The sequence below is a fragment of the Monodelphis domestica genome, chromosome 6, assembly GCF_027887165.1.
Source record: "Monodelphis domestica isolate mMonDom1 chromosome 6, mMonDom1.pri, whole genome shotgun sequence".
NCBI lineage: Eukaryota > Metazoa > Chordata > Mammalia > Didelphimorphia > Didelphidae > Monodelphis > Monodelphis domestica.
The window spans coordinates 301890904-301913197 of NC_077232.1; the positions used below are offsets into that span (position 1 = coordinate 301890904).

Below are 22294 nucleotides of genomic sequence, written 5' to 3' on the forward strand. Positions count from 1 at the left end.
ACCAATTCATGGTATCGATTATAAGACAGAAGGTAAAAGTTCGAAAAAGAGGGGGTGGAAATCAAAAGATCATAGCTGAAAATGAGTCTTTAAAGATTAGAAGTGGGCAAGTAGGAGCTAATGATCTCTTGATATAGCAAGAATCAATAGAACAAAATCAAAAGAATGAAAAAATAGAAGGAACCATGAAATATCTCATTGAAAAGACAACTAATTTGGAAAACAGATTCTGGAGAGACAATTTGAGGATTATTGGACTACCTGAAAGCCTGGAACCAAAAAAAAAAAAAAACCATGATGTTATATCACAAGAAATTATCCAAAAAAATTGACTTGATATTCTTGAACAAGAGGTCAAAATAGACATTAAAAAGTCCATAGATCACACCCCACATTAAATCCCCAAAAGACAGCCCACAGAAATATTATAGCCAAATTTAAGAGCTTCCAGGTCAAGGAGAAAATACTACAAATATCCAGAAAGAGACAATTCAGATATCAAGGAGCTACAGTCAGGATTATACAGGATCCGGCAGCTTCTACACTAAAGGACCTCAAGGCTTGGAATACGATATTCAGAAAGGCAAGAGAATTGGATCTACAACCAAAAATCACCTATTCATCAAAGCTGACTATATTCCTTCAGGAGAAAGTATGGGCATTTAATAAAATAGAAGATTTCCAAACATTGCTAAAGAAAAGACCAGAACTAAATGGAAAATTTCATGGCCCAATAGAAAATTCAAGAGAACCATAAAAAAGGTAAATAAGAGGGAAAAAATTAAGGGCTTCAGTAAGGTTAAATTTATCATATTTTTATATGGAAAAAATGATATCTGTAATTGTTTTCATTATCATAAAAGATAGAAGAAATATTCATAGAAAGACTTTCTGGTATTAAGCTATTTAAGAGGATATGTAAAAAAATTTGGGTGTGAAGACAAAAAAGAAGATGGTAATAAGAGAAACTTGAAGGAAGAAGTAAAATAGGGTAAATTATACCACATAAAGAGGCAAAAGGGAGAGGTGACAAATACTATTACATGATGAGGAAGAAGAGAGTGGTAACAGGTAATATTTAAACCTTACTCTCAGTGGAATCAGTTCTGAGAGGGAAGAACAGTCAGATCTATTAGGGTATATAATTCTATCTTACCCTACAGAGAAGTTGAAAGGGAATAAAGAAGGGGGGATGAGGGGCATGGAGTATTAAAAGGGAGAGAAAGGTTGGGGGTGGCGATTAATAGGACTTAAAGAGAAATAGGAGAGTACTAAGAAGGCAGGGGGTGGGAAGGAAAGTAAAATTAAGGGTGAGGAAAAGGAGAACTGATTAAAAACAAAATATGGGTGTGGAAGGAAATAGTGAAAGAAGAAAGGGCAGGACTAAAAGAAGAAATCAAAATGTTGAGGAATACACAGGTGGTAATCATAACTCTGAATGTGAATGGGATGGACTTATCCATAAAATGGAAGCAGAAAAAAAAGTGGATTGAAAATCAAAATCCTACAATATGTTGTCTACAAGAAATATACATGAGGCATGTAGAGACACACAGGGTAAAAGTAAGCCTCTAGAGCAGAATTTATTGAGCATCAACTGAGAAAAAGAAGACAGGAGTCACAATCATGATACCTGATAAAGCCAAAGAAAAAATAGATCTGACAAAAAGAGATAAAAAAGGTAATTGTATCCTGACAAAAGGTAGAATAGACAATGAAGAAATATTAGTATTCAACACATATGCATCAAATGGTATAGAATCCCAGATTTTTAAAGGAGAAACTATTAGAACTTAAGGAGGAAATAAATAGTAAAACTATACTAGTGGGAGACCTCAACCTTCCTCTATCAGATCAAGATGAATCAAGTAAAAAAAGAAATAAGAAAGAAATAAGAGTTGTGAGTGAAATCTTTGAAAAAAATAGTTAATAGATATATGGAAAAACTAAATAGAGAAAAAAGGAATATACTATCTTTTCAGTAGCACGTGGTGAAATTACAAAGATTGAACATATACTATGACATAAAAATGTTGCAAACAAATGTAGAAAAGCAAAAATAATAAATGCAAAATTTTGGATCAAAATGCCATTGAAAATTATAATTAGTAAGAGTATATGGAAAGGCAAATTAAAAATTAATTGGAAATGAAATAATTTTATTCTCCAAAACTGGTTGGTTGGAGAATAAATCACAGAAACAATTACTGATTTTGTTGAAGAGAATGACAATCAGGAAACAACATATCAAAATTTATGGGATACAACAAAAACAGAACTTGGAGGGAATTTATATCCTTGAGTGCCCATATTAACAAGATTGAGGAAATTAACAAATTGGGCATACAACTAAAAAAAACTAGAAAAAGAACAAATTAAAAACCCTCAGATAAAGACTAAATTGGAAATCCTAAAAATCAAAGGAGAAATTAATAAAATTGAAAGTAAAAGAACTATTGTACTAATAAATAAGATTAGGAGCTGGTATTTTGGGAAAACAAATAAAATAAAGTATTCATTAATATAAACAAAGAAAGAAGAGAGCCCAATTAATAGCATCATGAATGAAAAAGGTGGTATCACCTCTAATGAAGAGAAAATTAAGGCAATTATTAAGTTATTTCACCCAATTATATGTCAATAACCATGGCAATCTAGGTGAAAAGGATGAATATTTATAATAATATAAATTGTCTAGATTAACAGAAGAGGAAATAAAATACTTAAATAATCCCATATCAGAAAAAGAAATTGAACAAGCCATCAAGGAACTCTGTAAGGAAAAACCACCAGAGCCAGATGTATGACAAATGAATTCTATCAAATATTTAAAGAACAGTTAATCCCAATATTATCTAAACTATTTGAGAAGATAGGCAAAGAAGAAGTCTTACCAAATTCTTTTTCTGATACAAATATGGTACTGATTCCCAAGCCAGGAAGACCAAATATAGAGAAAAAGAACTATAGATCAATATCTTTAATGAACATAGATGCAAAAATATTAAATAAACCACTAGCTAAAAGGCTACAGCAAGTTATTTCAAGAGTTATTCACTATGCCCATGTGGGATTTATACAAGGAATTCAAAGATGGTTTAATATTAGGAAAACCATCTGCATAATTGACCATATTAAGAACCAAACTAATAGAAATCACGTGATTATAGATGCAGAAAAAGCCTTTGACAAAATAAAACACCCATTCCTATTAAAAACATTAGAAAGCATAGGAATAAGAGGGTCTTTCCTCAAAATTATAAATAGTACTTATTTAAAACCATCAGCAAGTATCATCTGCAATGGGGAAAAGTTAGATGCCTTTCCAATAAGATCAGGAGTGAAGCAGGGATGCCCACTATCACCACTACTATATAATATTATACTAGAAATGATAGCAGTTGCAATTAGAGAAGAAAAAGAAATTGAAGGGATCAAAGTAGACAGTGAGGAAACTAAACTATCACTCTTTGAAGATGACATAATTGCATATCTAGAGAATCCTAGAAAATCAACCAAAAAGCTAGTAGAAAAAAAAAACAATAACTTTAGCAAAGTTGTAGGGTATGAAATAAATCCACATAAATCATCAGCATTCCTATGTTTTCAACAGAACCCAGCAGCAAGAGTTAGAAAGGGAAACTCCATTTAAAATCACTCTAGACAAATATAAAATACCTAGGAATCTACTTGCCAAGACAAATTCAGGAATTGTATGAACATAACTACAGAATACTCTTCACACAAATGAAACTACATCTAAGCAATTGGAAAAACATCAATTGCTCATGGTAGGACAAGCTAATACAATAAAAATGACAATCCTCCCTAAGTTAATTTATTTATTCAATGCCATACCTATCAAAGTACCAAAACAGTTTTTTATAGAATTAGAAAAAATTTTACAAAGTTCATCTGGAAGTAAAAAAAGGACAAGAATAGCAATCGAACTAAAGAAAGAAAAATGTGAAAAATGGAGGTCTAGCATTACCAGACCTCAAACTATACTATAAATATTATAAAACAATATGGTTTTGTGAAGATTAAATTTAACTCTCCTCTGATTGTAAAGAAAATGAAAATAATTAACTCCCCCTTGATTGTGAAAATTAAATTATAACCCCTCCCTATTTTTAGACTTAATCACTAAACGTGGAAACACCCTACTTAAACATTGAGTAGGAAGATCTGTCCATTTTTAGATTTAATCATCAAAGGTATAAATACCCCATTCACTTTTGAGTGGTGGAGGTCTGTGAACCACATGTGAGATAGTGGGTAACAAATCAGAATCAACTGACTGCCTCCTGGGCAGTTTTAAAGCAGGGCTTCAGCTGTGATTGGCAGATGTAGAATTAGGGGAAGGCACAGGAAGTGTCGCAAGAGAAAGTATCTTTAAAAGGGAGTGACAACTTCCTGAGTGAGTTCTACTGGCAGTTCATTCTTTGTAGTGGAGCCTGGACCTGAGATCCTGTTCCTGGTGAGGCTGTACTAAAATCTCTTCCTTTAAACTGAAACATAGTTAGTGAAAAGCTGACTCTTAACTGCTGGATTTTCTGGAAAAAAAAAAAAACTAACCTTAGGAGAGATTTACCTTATCCTCTCTCTGCTTTTTCTTATTTCACTCTCTCTACATTTTGTAAATAAATTGTAAATAAATCCCTTTGGAACAAATCAAATTCCTAGTGACCACACTCTTAAATAATCCAGACCAACCCTTTTAAGATTAACTCTTTTACCCCTTACAGTTTTGGCTTAGAAATGGAAGGATGAATCAATGGAATAGACTTGGGATAAATGAGAATACCAAGATAGTGTTCAATAAATTCAAAGATCCCAACTTTGTTAACAAGAACTCACTATTTGACAAAAACTTCTGGGAGAATTGGAAAACAGTATGGGATAAATTATTTTTAGATCAGTATCTTACACCCTTTACCAAGATTAATTAAAAATGGGTAAATGACTTAAATATAAAAAGGGAAATCATAAACAAATTAGTTGAACATATAGTATGCCTGTCAGATCTGTGTGAAAGGAAGGAATTTAAGACCAACCAGGAGATAGAGAACACTACAAAATGTAAAATGAATAATTTTGATTATATTAAATTAAAAAGTTTTTGTACAAACAAAACCAGTGCAACCAAAGTTAGAAAGGAAGCAACAAATTGGGGGGGAAATAAAACAAAAACCTCTGAAAAAGGTCTAATCTCTCAAATTTATAAGGAGCTAAGTCAATTGTAAAAAAAAAAATCAAGCCATTATCCAATAGGCAAATGGTCAAGAGACACAAATAGGCAGTTTTCAGATAAAGAAATTAAAACTATCAATAAGCACATGAAAAAATGTTCTATATCTCTCATACTTAGAGAAATGCAAATGAAAATATCATTGAGGTACCACCTCACACCTAGCAGATTGGTCAATAAAACAGTAATGGAAAATAATAAATGTTGGAGGGGATGGGGCAAAATCAGGACACTAATGCATTGTGGTGGAGTTCTGAATTAATCCCCCATTCTGGAAGACAATTTGGAATTATGCCCACAGGGCTTAAAAAGAATACATATCCTTTGATCGAGCAATGCCACTAATAGATTTGTATCCCAAAGAAATAATATCAGAAAAATGCTTGTACAAAAATATCCATAGCTGCACTCTTTGTAGTGGCAAAAAATCGTAAAATGGGGTGTTGTCCCTTGATTGGGGAATGGCTGAACAAATTGTGGTATCTGATGGTGATAGAATACTATTGTTCTGTAAGGAATGATGATCTGGAGGATTTCTATACGAACTGGGAGAACCTCAATGAACTGAGTGAAACAAGCAAAAACAGGAGAACATTGTACACAGAAAGTAAAACATTGTGGAACAATGCAAAGTTATGGACTTTGCTTCTACTAGCAATGCAACAAGCTAGGACACTCCTAAAGGACTTATGGGTAAGAATGCTAACTACATTGAGAGAAAGAACTATTGGAGTAGAAATGCAAAAGAAGAACATATGACATCATTTATCACATATATATGTATGTGATTTGAGGTTTAGGCTTTAAAAGATCACTCTATAGCAAAAATGAATAATACGCAAATAGGTATCAAATGATAACATTTGTACAATCCAGTGGAATTGCTTGTTGGTGCTGGGAGGGGGAGGGAAGAGGGGAGGAAAATAAAATGAGTCATGTATACATATACATTCAGGTATACCTGAAAAAATCTTTTAAAAGAAAATTTTTAAAAAAGAGAGAATGTAAAATGCCTGGGAAAGTGCCTAGTACAAAGAAGGTAGCATATAAATGCTAGCTATTATTATGATTTTATTATCATTTTACAGATGAAGAAGCTGAGGCCAAGAGAGTTTAAATTACTTCCCCAGGGTCACAAAACTAGGAAATATCTAAAGCAACATTCAAATTCAGATCTTTCTGATTCCAGGAGCAGTGTTCTAAGTAATGATCCCATCTCACTGCCTCACTATAAATGAAGGTGGCAGAGATTTACTTTACTGAAAAATCTTTTGATTCCAGATTTCACTCTATTCTTCACCTTCTTCTCTTCCTAGAATTCTTAATTTCATCAAGGCTCAACTCAGATTCCTTTCCGGACCCCCTCAAGTGTTTATTATGATAGTTTCCTCCAGAAATCACCTTCCCTAATTTTGTACATTTCTTCCAGTTACTCCTCTGGGTTCAGGTTTCATCTTCACACCATTCCCACTCCTAAAAGAACAAAAACTCCATGAGGGCAAAAGCTGTTTCTTTCTTCTTTTTGTGACCCCCCAGGGATGCCTGACATAAAGTTGGTACCCAAGAATTGTTTAATTGAAATCCATTGAATTAACAGATGGGTCAAGAAAAACCCGAATCTCTGGCTTTTGCAATGAGAAGTCAGAAGTCTAATTCCCAAACACCACGGTGAGTACCTAGACCAGGAACTGGGGAGCAAAGAGCTAAATTAAACAATTTCTCCAGGTTAAGCCAATCCTCGCACTATTTAGTGAAAGATCCCGGGGAAAGGAGTGGGTACGCACTGTCTCTGTAAAGCCTGCTTCACGGGAAATTTCTTTCCACAGTTCTTGCATTTGAATTCCTTCTCTTCACTGGGCTTTTGATGCAGCATCTGCAGGTGTTCAGCCAGGATCTCCTGGCTGGCAAAGCTTGATTCACAGTGGGGACAGGCATGGTCCTTTTTACAACTTGAAGGTTCTAAAAATGAGACATGGAGAGAAACAGGAATTTTCATGATCAATTTAGGATAGTAGGATAATGGACCTCCTTTCTCAACTTCATAAATTAATATCTGTCTTTTTTTTGTGAGTACCAGTAATCCATTATGTACTTCTTTGCCATTTTATAATCATTAATTTAAATTAAATTTATTGTTATTTTATTGTAATTTAATTGTATTAATTTTATATTATTTTATTAAATTTATTTTTTAAAGTGTTCATTAAAAGGCCACATTGACATAGAAAGGAGAGAGGGATACCTGGGTTCAAGTCGTAATGGCTGTTTGACCCTGGATAGATCATTTAAGTTCTTGGGGCTCTAGGCAGGTCTTTAAAACTAAACATTATAGAGAAAGTACCAGTCTGCCTTAAAAATAGGGAGTTTCCTCACTCATGATTTTCTCATAAGCACAAAGTCAGAGGTCTAGTCCCCATTCCTATCATCAATCAATTAACAAACATTTATTAAATACCTAGTTAATGCCCAGAAGTGGGAATGATCACAGGCACCTTGTATATCACTCTCTGGAAAATAGTGCCAATACCCAAAATGAATGGTCTGTCTCTCAGTCATCTCACACAAACACTAAATCAAATACAGCAAGTCAATTTTGAGGAGTAAAGAGATATTAAAAATCAATTAATCTTTATTCATTAACTGCTTCCTTGCATTATCCAAACATCTCCTTGATGTCAGAATGTCCATGTCTATCGATAGGTCTTGGGACACTGATCTGAATGAAACAGAAAGGAACAAATCCACTCCAAAAAGGGCTATAAAATCTTGCTGTGCCCTAGCTTTCCTGCTAATGAGAAGTGGTATATGAGAGTCAAGCGAACACTCCTAAAACATATTTATTAAAGCATCTAAGAGGAGATGATGATTTCATTGAATGAAATCTGAAAGGACTGAGGAAATTAACAGGTTCAGATACCATATGTTACAGAGGAGGAAAGAATTTTATTCATGCAGGGATACAAGCCTTCTGACTGAATCCAATGCCTTTCTACTGCACATCTAAACCACAGGTTTAAAGTGAAATAGAGGTGATTTGTAGTCACCCATGGAAATTGTCTGGCAATGTGGAGAAGTTTGCAGATCAATAGAGCACTGATCTTGGAGTCAGGAAAATCTGGATGTTCAACTTCTGTCCCTGATATTTACTAGTTGTGTAATAGTGGGAGAGTTGTTTAATATTTCTGAGCCTTGGTATACTCATTTAGAAAATGGAAAATATAATAGTAATAATAATAATAATAATAACTGCCATTTTGTAGTACTTCAATACTAGATGGTGTCTTGAATACCCAAGCCAGGTAATTTCCTGGACCTTGTCACTACACATATTATATGATTCCTATAGCAACAGCCCTATGAGGAAACTGGGGCAGATAGCAGTTAAGGGACTTGTTCAGAATCATATAGTTAGTAAATGTATGAGGCAATTCAATATCGCCTAGCTAGTTTTCTGTTTGTTTTTTGCACAGAAATGTTCAACTAATTTTTTTAAAGGAGGTTTGATAGACACCCTTTGAGATATGCTCAATCTTGGCACATTAGAAAATATCACAGATTCATAAGATTTATTAATTCTCTAGTGGATAATTTTAAGGCAACTGAATGTCAGCATACCTTTTTGCTCACACACCACACAAATGAATGAGTGAATACCTTTCATGTGACATGGTGTTTTTCTTATATGTTTTCCATGAGTTTCTTTGTTCATGGTTGTTTCTTCCACCTCTTCCTCTTCCTCTTCCTCCTCTTCCATATCACTGTCCAGATAACCAACCAAAAGTTCTGTGTCTGTGTCTATATCTTCGACTGCCAAGTAGAAGATGTTTTCTCCGTCCTGAGGCCAGCAGAAAGAAGTTAATGGCCACTTAGAGATTTCTTGGAACAATGATGTTACTTAGATAACTAAATTACAACAGCTCATTTTCCCATGGTTTTTTATAGTTATAGTAGAAAAGCAAAGAGTTAGTGAAGAAAGGGAGTAGGGACCAAATCTCACCTCTGATGCATACTAGCTGAATGATCCTAAACAAATTATTCAACCTCAAAGGCCACTATGACCAAGTAACAGATAAGGTGCTGATCTGTACTGGTGGAGGGTATTTTCTCACCTGGAAAATCCCATACATCAATGAATTGACAGGTCTACTCTCTTTCAATGTTGCTTTATCAAAGTAATGCATTCTATATCATATATCACCTCATTTCAACCTTATAACATCCTGTGACTTTCAAATATTACTAGCTCCATTTTATAGGAGATGGGAGTATAGAGTACTTCTGGGTTAAGATGGCCCCAGAGTAGAGGCAAGGCTTTCCTCTCCTCTCCACTGGCTGATATAAAGTGCCTCAAAATGACAAAACAAAAATCAGATGAATGAAGAGGCTCCACAGTAAGGCACAACATTGAAGGTAGGCAGAGTTTGGGCATTTCCATGCCAAAAGTGGGTAAAATAACTCCCACTAAAACTTGAGCTCATCACCTACAGCACCAGAGTCCAGTGAGTGCAGGGCAACCTCTAGGATCTCGAGGGGCTGGTTAAGGACACTAAAGACTTACCTCTAAGTCTAGACTTTTTTTACAATAGATTTAGCTCCTTATATATGTGAGTAATTAGACCTTTGTCAGGTTTTGTTATGAATATGTTTTCCCAATTTGATGCTTCCCTTCTAATTTTGGTTGCATTGGTTTTCTTTGTACAAAGCCTTCTTAATTTAATGTAATTAAAATTATTTATTTTACATTTTGTGCTTTTTTCTAACTCTTTCTTGGTCTTAAAATCTTTTCTTTCCCATAGACCTAACAGGTAAATTATTCAATGTTCACCTAATTTACTTATAGTTTCCTTCTTTATATTCAAGTCATTCACCCATTCTGAATTTATCTTGGTGTAAGTTGTGAGATGTTGATCTAAATTCAATCTCTCCCATAGTGTCTTTAAATTTTCCCAGGAGTTTTTGTCAAATACTGAATTTTTGTCCCCAAAGCTGTGATTTTTGTGTTTATCATAGACAGTCTTGTTGAGGTCATTTACCCAAAGTCTATTCCACTGAACCTCCCTTCTGCCTCTTAGCCAGTACCATATTGTTTTGATGACCACTGCTTTATAGTAGAGTTTGAGATCTGGTAATGCTAGGCTACCATTCTTCACATGTTTTTTCATGATTTACATGGAAATCCTTAATCTTTTGTTCTTCCAAATGAACTTTTTTATGTTTTTTTTTTTCTAATTCAGTAAAAAAGTTTCTTAGTAGTTTGAAGTGTATGGCACTAAATAAGTAAATAAGTTTGGGTAGGATGGTCATTTTTATTATGTTAGTTTGTTACACCCATAAGCAATTAAGGTTTTTCCAACTGTTCAGATCTAGTTTTAATTGTGTGGAATGTGTTTTGTAGTTGCGTTCATATAGTTCCTGTGTTTGTCTTCACAGAGAGATTCCTAAGTATTTTATATTACCTAGGGTGATTTTAAATGGAATTTCTCTTTCTAATTCTTACTGAAGAGATGTGTTGGAAATATATAAAAAGGCAGATGACTTATATGGATTTATTGTGTACCCTGCAACTTGGCTAAAGTTGTTGACTATTTGCACTAGCTTTTTGGTGGGTACTCTAGGATTCTTTAAGTAGACCATATCATCTGCAAACAGTAATAGTTTGGTCTCCTCATTGCCAATTTTAATACCTTCAATTTCTTTTTCTTCTCTAATTGCTACTGCTAGAGTTTCTAGTACAATATTAAATAATAGAGGTGATAATGGGCATCCATGTTTGACTCCTGATCTTATTGGGAAGGCTTCGAGTTTTTCCCCATTACAGATGATGTTTGCTGATGGTTTTAGATATATACTGTTTATTATTTTTAGGAAAGGACCTTCTATTCCTATAGTTTCTAGTGTTTTCAATAGGAATGAGTGTTATATTTTGTCCAAGGCTTTTTCTACATCTATTGAGATAATCATGTGATTTTTTGTTTTGCTTGTTGATTTGGTCAATTATGTGGATGGTTTTCCTAATATTGAACCATCCTTGCATTACTGGTCACCTGATCATAATGAATAACCCTCATGATCACTTGCCAGAGTCTTTGTGTTAGTATTCTATTTAAGAATTTTGCATCTATATTCATTAAGAAGATTGGTCTATAGTTTTCTTTCTGGTTTTGACCTGCCAGGCCTTGCAATCAGTATCATATTTGTGTCATGAAAGGAATTTGGTAGAACTCCTTCTTTGCTTATTATGTCAAATAGTTTCTATAGTATTGGGATTCATTGTTCTTTGAAAGTTTGATAGAATTCACTTATGAATCCATCAGGCCCTAGGGATTTTTTCTTAGGGAGTTCCTTGATGGCTTGTTCAATTTCTTTTTCTGATATGGGATTATTTAAGAATTCTATTTCTTCTTCTGTTAGTCTAGGCAGTTTGTATTTTTGTATATATTCATCCATATCACCTAGATTGCCATGTTTGTTACCATATAATTGGGTGAAATAGTTTTTAATGATTGCCTTGATTTCCTCTTCATTAGAAGTAAGGTCTTCCTTTTCATCTTTGATACTATTAATTGAGTTTTTTTTCTTTTTTTTATTAGATTGACCAGTACTTTTCCTATTTTATTTGTTTTTTTTTCCAAAATACCAGCTTCTAGTCTTATTTATTAATTTAATAATTCTTTCACTTTTGATGTTATTACTTTCTCCTTTAAATTTTAGGATCTCTACTTTAGTTTTCATTTGGGGATTTTTAATTTGTTCATTTTCAGGTTTTTTGATTTGCATGTCTAATTCATTGACTGCTGTCCTCCCTAATTTGTTAATATATGAACTCAAGGTTATAAATTTCCCCCTGAGTACTGCTTTGGAATCATTCCATGAATTTTGAAAGGATGTCTCATCATTATCATTTTAATCAAGGAAATTATTAATTGTTTCTATGATTTGTTCTTTAACCGATTTTGGAGAATCATTATTTAATTTCCAATTAATTTTTTATTTGGCTCTCCATGTACCCTTATTAAATATTATTTTTATTACATTATGATCTGAAAATGTTGCATTTATTATTTTGACTATTTTGCACTTGTTTGCCATGTTTTTATATCCTAGTACATGGTCAGTCTTTGTGAATGTACCATGTACTGCTGAAAAGAGGTGTATTCCTTTTTGTCCCTATTAATTTTTCTCCATATAATTATTAACTCTATTTTTTTCTAAAATTTCATTCACATCCCTTACTGCTTTCTTATTTATTTTTTTATTTGATTTATCTAGATTTGATAGAGGAAAGTTCAAGTCTCCCACTAGTATAGTTTTACTATTTGCTCCTTCAACTCCACTAGTTTCTCCTTTAGAAATTTGGATGCTATACCATTTGGTGCATGCATGTTGAGTACTGATATTTCCTCATTGTCTATACTGCCTTTTATCAGGATGTAATTACCTTCCCTATCTCTTTTTAATCAGATCTATTTTTTACTTTGACTTTGTCTGATATCATGACTGCAACTCTTGCCTACTTTTTCTCAGTTGAGACCCAATAGATTTTGCTCCAACCATTAATTCTAACCCTGTGAGTATCTACCCACCTCATGTTTGTTTCTTGTAGACAACATATAGTAGCTATTTGGTTTCTAATCCTTCTTTCTAATCCTTCTAAATCTTCTATTTGCTTTCATTTTATGGGTGAGTTCATCCCATTCACATTAAAAGTTATGAATGCCACTTGTGTGTTCCCCAACATTTTTATATCCTCTCCTAGTTCTGCCCAATCTTTTTTTGCTATATCCTTTTAAACCAGTGGTTTGTTTTTAATCAGTCCCCCTCATCCTTACTATGTACATCATTACTATACTTACATCCACCCTTACTATGCTTCCCTTTCTGCCCCCTCCCTTTTTGTTCCCTTCTAGTTATTTTTTTAGGGTCTGTTAAGTTCCCTCCCCCCTCTTTTCTCTTCCCTTTTTGTACTCCCTGCCCCACACACTCCCTTAGTTTTCCCTTCTCACTTTCCCTGTAGGCTAAGATAGAATTCAATACCCCAATGGATCTAGATGCTCTACCTTCTCAGAATTGATTTCACTGAGAGTACATTTTACATATGACCTATTAGCACTCTCTTCCTCTCCTTCTTATAAAAGTATTCTTGCCATCACCTTCCCCCCATGTGCCTATTTATGTGATATAGACTATCCTCTTTATCTCATTCCTTCAAGTTTCTCTTGGTGCCATCTGCTATTCCCCCATCCATTTTTCTTTTTTTGCATATCATCTTATATCACTTATTACCTGAATCACTACTTGTGAATGATTCTTCTAATTACTATAACAGTGAATATAATTTTTGAGAGTTACAAATCATATTTTCCACATGTTAATATAAATGATTTGATCTTATTGAAGCCCTTAAAGAAGAAAATTTAAAAAATTAAAAGAAAAACTTTTTCCCCTTTCCCCTCTCTTTCTTATTTATCTTTTTGTGGTTCTCTAGATTTTTGTGTTTGGATATCAAACTTTCCACTTAGTTCTGGTCTTTTCTTCACAAATACTTGGAAATCTTCTATTTTGTTGATTGCCCATACTTTTGCCTGGAAGTATATAGTCAGTTTTGATGAGTAGGTGATCCTTGGTTGAAGACCCAATTCTCTTGCCTTTCAGAATATCATATTCCAAGCCTTGTAGTCCTGTAGTGTGGAAGCTGCCAGATCTTATGTAATACTGATTGTGCTCCTTGATATCTGAATTATCTCTTTTAGCTTCTTGTAAAGTTTTCTCCTTAGCTTAGAAGCTCTTGAATTTGACAACTACATTCCTGGGGGTTGTCTTTTGAGGATTTAATGTAGAGGGAGTTCTATGGACTCTTTCAATGTCCATTTTGCCCCATTGGTCAAGAACATTAGGACAGTATTCTTGGATAATTTTTTGTAGTATGATGTCAACATTTCTGTTCATTTCTGGGTTTTCAGATAGACCAATGATTCTCATATTGTTTCTTCAAGACAGGTTTTTCTGATCTATCATCTTGTCAGAGAGATATTTTATGTTTTCTTCGCTTTTGTCAGTCTTTTGAATTTGCATTATTAATTCTTGCTGTTTTGCAAGATCATTGGCTTCCAATTGCCTAATTCTGATCGTTAAGGACTGGTTTTCTGCTATAATATTTTGATTTTCCTTTTGGGTTTGGTCTGTATTGCTTTTCATGGCTTCTAGCTGTTTCTCCAATTGGGAATTCCTGTCCTTTAAATTGCCATTTCCTTTTTGAACTCTTCTCCACTTTTCTTGCCAAAATCCTTCCATCTTTTTGATAAGCTCTGATTTAAATTCTTTAAGAGCTTGTGGCCAATTTCCATTTGGGGGGGGTTTGGATGCATTTATTTGTATGTCCTCTTCTGCTATTGCCTCTGTAGTCTGGATGTTTCCTTCATAAAAATTATCCAGGGTCAATGCCTTCTTTTTGTTTTTCTTGGTGTTGGGAAGTTATTTTTCCTGGGAGTTGTTTGCCATCACTATGGTGGTTTTTCCTTCCCTTTCCAGTCAGAAGTCTGAGTGAGGATGGCAGGCACTCTGTGTATGGAGCTAAGGAGCTCAGTTTTTGCCTGAGGCCAGCTCTCAAGTCTCTGCAGCTTCTACTGTTTACTGCCATTCTCTGTACTATTCCCACATGGGCCCCCAAGGTCTGTGCTCTTAAGCCTGCTGGGGTCCCATATTTAGCTGCTCTCAGGGGTAGGTCTTTGGTGGTCTTAGTCAGCTGCCAAGGACCTAGAGGTGATCACTCACTCACTGATTCTAGTGCAGTGGCTCTGACTCTGCAGGTGGAGTGGGGGAGGGTTGATCAGCTCTCATCTTGGTGGAAGCTATTTCACTCCCCTTATAGTGTGGAAATGTCCAATTCCCACATACCTTCAATGCTGTGCCCTACTGTAGAGTTCCTTTTTTCATATGAATTTGGGGTTTTTTTTTTTGGCCTTTTGAGGTAGTCTATATTGGGAGGTAGTGTGGAGAGGAAGAGTCCTGGGTCTACACTCCCACCATGTTTACTTGGAAATTAGACTAGGACTTGGAAGGAAACTGCCCACTGAGAAACTCCTCTCCAAAGATTATTCTACACAACTTGTCCTGAACACCATTACTCTAACTATATTAGCTCAGAAGTAGGGACCAAACTAGCAGCTAGCCAGAAGAGGGGTCAATATTGAGAGCCTGTACCTCCAAGATTTGGTGGAGGTCAATCTGCCAAGCAATGGGGATTTGGGCTACCCACTTTCCTCACCTAATATCTTCATCTTTCCCTTCCCTGAGTGATCCCAAATGAAGTGTTACTACATAATTCAGGTCTGCCTAGTTCCTGACACTAAGGAAGGGGACTGGAGATTTGGGTAGAACCACACCTATTCCCAAAAAGATGGGTTAATTCAGGATCCTAAGGAACCGAATAACTAGATCTAAAGGAGTAATCCTCTCCTCTGGGCAGAGGATTAACTACAGGTTTTGGGAGGGAAGAGAAGTGGCAATTGAATTGATGTACTTGAAGGACCCACAGACAAGCAGGTCCATCTGGCCTCTAAACTCTAGCTGAGACCAAGAAAGGAAGCTGTATACCATTTCACTAAAGATCTTGCCTCTAGTTTTAATGTTCACCTTCCAGAACCACACTCTGAGGAGACATACTCTGTCCCTCAGGGAGACAAAGTCGGGTTGCCTTCACCAAGGGGGAGAGGGGAATATTCATCTCTTCCCTCTCTCCATTCTCTCAACTCTTTCTCTCTCGCTCTCCAGTTCCCAGTATATGTGTGTGACCCTCTTACTAGCCATATATTACATATGGAAAAATGTTATTTGTAACTGTCAAAAATTATATTCACTATTAGAGTAGTTAGAAGAATTATTCACAGAAAGAGGTTGGGGTACTAAGTAGATTAATATGATATGCAGAAAAAGAAAAGGGGGAGAAAGATGACACCAAGAGAAACTTGAAGGGAAAAGAAAAATAGGATAATCTCTACCACACAAAGATACGCATGGGAGGAGTAGGGGAAGAATACTAATATAAAAAGGAGAGCAAGGGAATGCTAATAGGTAATACTAAAACCTTACTATCAGTGGCATCAATTCTGAGAGGGAAGAGCATCTAGATTCGTTGGGGTATCAACTTCTATTTTACCCTACAGGGAAAACGAGAAGGTAGAAACCAAGGAGGTGTACAAAAAGGGAGGGAAAGAGAGGGAAGATGGAATTTAATAGACCTTAAAAAATAGGGGAATAAAAAGGAGGAGTGGGAAGGGAAGTAGAATAATGGGTGGGGGATTAGGGAGACTGATTAAAAGCAAACAACTGGTATAGAAAGAAATAGCAAAAGAACAAAGGGCAGGACAAGGAGAGGAAATCAAAATGTTTGGGAATTCATAGGTGGTAATTATAATTCTGAATGTAAATGGGATGAACTCACCCATAAAATGGAAGCAAATAGCAGAGTAGATTAGAATCCAAAATCCTAACATATATTGTTACAAGAAACATATGCAGAGTAGACAGTTAGACACACCCAGAGTAAAGGTAAAGGCTGGAACAAAATCTATTGGGCATCAAATGAGAAAAAGAAGATAAGAGTCACAATCATGATATCCAACAAAACCAAAAAAATATATATCTGATTAAAAGAGATAGGGAAGGTAATTACATCCTAATAAAAAGCATTATAGACAATGAGGAAATATTAGTACTCAAAATGTATGCACCAAATTTCTAAAGGAGAAACTTATGGAGTTTAAGGAGGAAATAGGTAGTAAAAATATAGTAGTGGGAGACCTGAATCTAGATCTAGATAAATCAAACAAAAAAATGAATAAGAAAGGGGTTGGAGATGTGAATGAAATCTTAGAAAATTAGGGTTAAATAAATTTGTGAAGAAAAATAAATAAGGACAAAAAGGAATACACCTTTTCAGCAACACATGGTACATTCACAAAGATTGGCCATGTGTGAAGGACATGTGAAGAACATAAAAACATGGCAAACAAGTGAAAAAGAGCAGAAATAATAAATGCAACCTTTTCAGATCATAATGAAATAAAAATAATTAATAAGGGTACCTGGAGAGCCAAATAAAAAATTAATTGGAAATTAAATAATATAATCCTCCAAAATCAGTTAAAGAACAAATCATAGAAATAATTACTAATTTCATTGAAGAGAATGACAATGAAAAGGCATCATATCAAAATCAATGGAATGCAGCCAAAGCAGTTACTCAGGGGGAAATTTATATCCCTGAGTGCATATATTTACAAATTAGGGAGGGCAGAGGTCAATGAATTGGATATACACATTAAAAAACTAGAAAGAGAACAAATTAAAAATCCCCAAATAAAAACTAAATTTTAGAAATCCTAAAATTTAAAGGAAAAAATTAATAAAATCAAAAGTGAATGGACTATTGAATTAATAAATAAGACTAGAAAGTGGTTCTTAAAAAAATAAAATAAAGTACTGGTTAATCTAATTTAAAAAAGAAAAAAAAACAAATTAACAGTATCAAAGATAAAAAGAAAGACTTCACCTCTCATGAAGAGGAAATTAAGACAATCATTAAAAACTATTATGCCAAATTATATAGCAACAAATATGGCAATCTAGGTGATATGGATGAATATTTACAAAAATATAAATTGCCTAGTTTAACAGAAGAAATCAAATACTTAAATAATCATATCTCAGAAAAATAAATTCAACAAGCCATCAATGAACTCCCTAAGAAAAAATCCCCAGGGTCTGATGGATTCACAAGTGAATTCTATCAAACATTTAAAGAACACCTAATCCCAATATTATACAAACTATTTGGCAGAATAAGCAAAGGAAATTTTTAGGAAAAAAGCTTTAAGAAAAAAATTTTAGGAAACTGCTTTTATAACACAAATATGGTTTTGATTCCAAAGCCAGGCAGACCAAAAATAAAGAAACCTATAGACCAATCTCCTTAATGAACATAGATGCAAAAATATTAAATAGAATACTAGCAAAAATATTACAGCAAATGAACATGAGGGTTATTCATTATGATCAGGTGGGATTTATACCAGGAAAGCAAGGATGATTTAATATTAGGAAAACCATCCACATAATTGACCTTATTAACGAGCAACCAACAAAAATCATGATTATCTCAATAGATGCAGAAAAAGCCTTGGGCAAAATATAACACTCATTCCTATTGAAAACACTAGAAAATATAAGAATACAAAGACCTTTCCTAAAAATAATAAACAACATATAATTTAAATCATCAGCAAGCATCATCTGCAATGGGAATAAATTATAAGCCTTCCCAGTAAGATCAGGAGTGAAACAAGGATGCCTATTATCACCTCTATTATGTAGCATTGTATGAGAAACACTAGCAATAGCAATTAGAGATGAAAAATAAATCACCCTAGATAATATAAACCACTTAGGAATCTATTGGCCAAGACAAGAACAGGAACTATATGAACATTACTACAAAATGCTTTCCACACAATTAAAACTAGATCTAAACATTTGGAAACAATCACTATCTTATGAGTAGGATGAGCTAACATAATAAAAATAACAAATCTACCCAAAATAAATTTACTTATTCAGTGTCATACCTATCAAACTACCAAGAAACCTTTTTACTGAATTAGAAAAAAATAGAACAAAGTTTATTTGGAAGAAGAAAAGACCAAGATTATCAAGGGAAATAATGAAAAAAAAATGTGAGGATTGGGGCCTAGCAGTACCAAATATTAAACTGTACTGTAAAGCAGTAGTCATCAAAATAATATGGTGCTGGCTAAGAGACAGAAGAGATGATCAGTGGGATAGACTTGGCATAAATGACCTTAGCAAGATAGTGTATGATAAACCCAAAGATCCCAGCTTTTGGAACAAAAACCCATTATTTTAAAAATAAAACTGCTGGGAAAATTGAAAAACAGTATGGGAGAGATTAGGTTTTGATCAATATCTCACAGCCTACATCAAGATAAATTCAGAATGGATGAATGTCTTAAATATAAAGAAGTAAATTATGAGTAAATTAGGTGAACACAGAATAGTATACATGTCAGATCTTGAGAAAAGAAAAGATTTCAAAACCATGCAGGAGTTAGAAAAACTAAAAAATGCAAAATAAATAAATGTGTTTATATTAATTAAAAAGGGGTTGTACAAACAAAACCAATACAACCAAAATTAGAAGAGAAGCAACAAATTGGGAAAAAATCTTTATAAAAAAATCTCTGACAACGGTCTAATTATTCAAATATATAAGGACCTAAATCAATTGTACAAAAAAATCAAGCCATTCCCCAATTGATAAATGGACAAAGGACATGAATAAGAAATTTTCAGATATAGAAATCAAAACTATTAATAAGCACATGAAAATGTGTTCTAAACCTCTTATAATTAGAGAAATGGAAATCAAAACAGCTCTGAGGTACCACTTCACATTTAGCAGTGTAAAAATGGAGATTTGAACCCCAGACTTCAATCCCCAGAAGTCCTTGCTAGCTCCCAGAATTCTCTCTAATCTCCCTGAGTGCAAGATCACAAATTATTATTTAAAGGAGCCCTCTGCCTACTGGGTGCTCTTGCTACTCTCACTTCCAGGCAGACGCGGCTCTCCACCTAGCAGGCAAGATGTGAGTGGTTGTGAATGGGCTCTCTGGGCCTAGACACGTGTTTTCTTATTCTGTATTTTCTTTAATTCTTAACCTTTAATAAACCTCATAAAATATAATAGTTTTATCAGAGAAACTAATTTTTACCTGTCACAGTTTGGCGATTTTAAACTTAAAAGCAGATTGGCTAAGATAGCAGCAAAGGAAGATAATAAATATTGGAAGGAATGTGGCAAAATAGGGACATTAGTCCATTACTGGTGGAGTTGTGAACTGATCCAACTATTCTGGATGTCACTTTGGAACTATGCCCAAACAGTTTTAAAAGACTGCCTGCCCTTTGATCCAGCCATACCACTGCTGGATTTATAACCCAAAAAGATAAAAAGGAAAAAGACTTGTACAAATATATTTATAGCTGCACTCTTTGTGGTATCAAAAATTTGAAAAATGAGGGGATGCCCTTCGATTGGGGAATGGTTAAACAAATTGTGTTATCTGTTGGTGATGGAATACTATTGTGCTAAAAGGAATAGTGAACTGAAGAAATTCCATGTGAACTGGAATGACCTCCAGGAATTGATGCAAAGTCAAAGGAGAAGAACCAAGGGAACATTATACACAGAGATGGACACACTGTGGCACAATCTAATGTAATAGACTTCTTTACTAAAAGCAATGCAGTGACCCAGGAAATTTCTGAGGGGATTATGAGGAAGAATACTATCCTCATCCAGAGAAAGAATAGTGGGAGTAGAAACACAGAAAAAAAATAACTGCTTAATCACATGGGTCGATAAGAATACGATTGGGGATGTAGACTGTGAAGATTAAATTTAACTATCCCCTGGTTATGAAAATGAAAGTAATTAACTCTCCCCTGATTGTGAAGTTTAAATTGTAACTCCTGCCTATTTTTACATTTTAATAACCAAAAGTGTAAACACCCTACTTAAAAGTTGAATAGGAAGATCTGCCCATTTTTAGATTTAATCACCAAAGGTGTAAACACCTCATTCACTTTTGAGTGGTGGAGGTCTGTGACCCACATGTGTGATAGTGGGTGATGAATCAAAATTGACTGACTGCCTCCTGGGCAGTCGTAAAGCAGGGTTTCAACTGTGATTGGTATATATAGAATTAGGGGAAGGCACAGGAAGTGATGCAAGAGAAAATATCTTTAAAAGGGAGCAACAACTTCCTGAGTGTAGTTCTACTGGCAGCTCTTCATTCTTTGAAGTGGAGGCTGCTGAAAGAGAGATCTGCTGACTGGGTCTGAGGCCCTGTTCCTAGTGAGGCTGTTCTAAAATCTCTTCCTTTGAACTGATACGTGGTGAGTGAACAGCTGACTCTTAACTTCTAGGTATATAGAAGAGACTAACCTTAGGAGAGACCTATCCTCTTGAAAGAGGTTCCCTACACCCCTAGGGCCTCACCTACAAGGGCCAAGGCCCTCCAGCTAAGAACTAACTCTGCCTTCCTGGGTTGAGCCAGGACCAGAGTAAATTCCTTTGTGCCTAGGCTAGATTTCTTACCTTATCCTCTCTCTGATTTCTTACTTCAGTCTTTCTACATTTTGTAAATAAATTATAAATAAATCTATTTGGAATTAATATAAATTCCTGCTGACCACACTATTAAATAATCCATTCCAGCCTTTTTAAAAATAATCCCTTTCTCTCTTACAAGACTCTAAAATGATCACTCTAGTGCAAATATCAATAATGTGGAAATAGGTCTTGATCAATGACACATGTAAAACCCAGTGGAATAGCTCATTGGCTATGGGAGGGGGTTGTGAGGAGGGAAGGGAAAGAACATGAATTATGTAGCCATGGAAATTTTTTCTTAATTAATCAATTAAATAAAATTAAGAAAAAATACAAAGGAAAAAAAATATGGGAGAATAGAGCCCCAGAGAAGTGAAGTGTCAGTAGAAAGTACATTTCTCACAGACAAGATGCCTGCCATATAAATATTTCTGGAATTGCAGTGAATGAAGGAAATACAGGCCAAAAAGAGATTGGTGATTACTAAGGTCATACAGGTAAAAAGTGGCCTGGTGAGGACTTTGATCTAAATCCAACAGACCTCACACACACACACACAATGTACACTTCACTGAACTGCCACAAAATACTGACAAATTCAATGGATTTGCAATTTCAGTTTTATTGTTGTTGCCTTTTTATTTTGCTTTTTTAATGCAGGAAGAGGGAGACTGAGCTCTCTTCCATGTAGTTATAAATTCTCTTTTCCTTTTGTAATAAAACAAGCATACTAATAGGGATATTATTCAGTTCCTTTGAAGTACCAATTAAATTAACATTTTCAGACATTCCAGAAACTATATGATTTCTAAGACCATTTTTCTTAGTTCTTTCACCTTGTTTCCAGAGGGGAT

General features: G+C 34.6%; 1 protein-coding gene across 3 annotated transcripts in view; it reads right to left on the reverse strand.

Annotated features, from left to right (window-relative positions):
- Positions 1–22294, reverse strand: part of PRDM5 (PR/SET domain 5) — a 281441-nt gene that overhangs the window by 125321 nt on the left and 133826 nt on the right. For all 3 annotated transcript variants that reach the window (XM_056803499.1, XM_007495542.2, XM_056803500.1), the window contains exons 4-5: positions 8906–9086; positions 7036–7210 (exon numbers count right to left, since the gene is read on the reverse strand). In XM_056803499.1, the coding sequence (XP_056659477.1) occupies positions 7036–7210; positions 8906–9086 (356 nt within the window). The remainder of the gene's footprint in view (positions 1–7035; positions 7211–8905; positions 9087–22294) is intronic.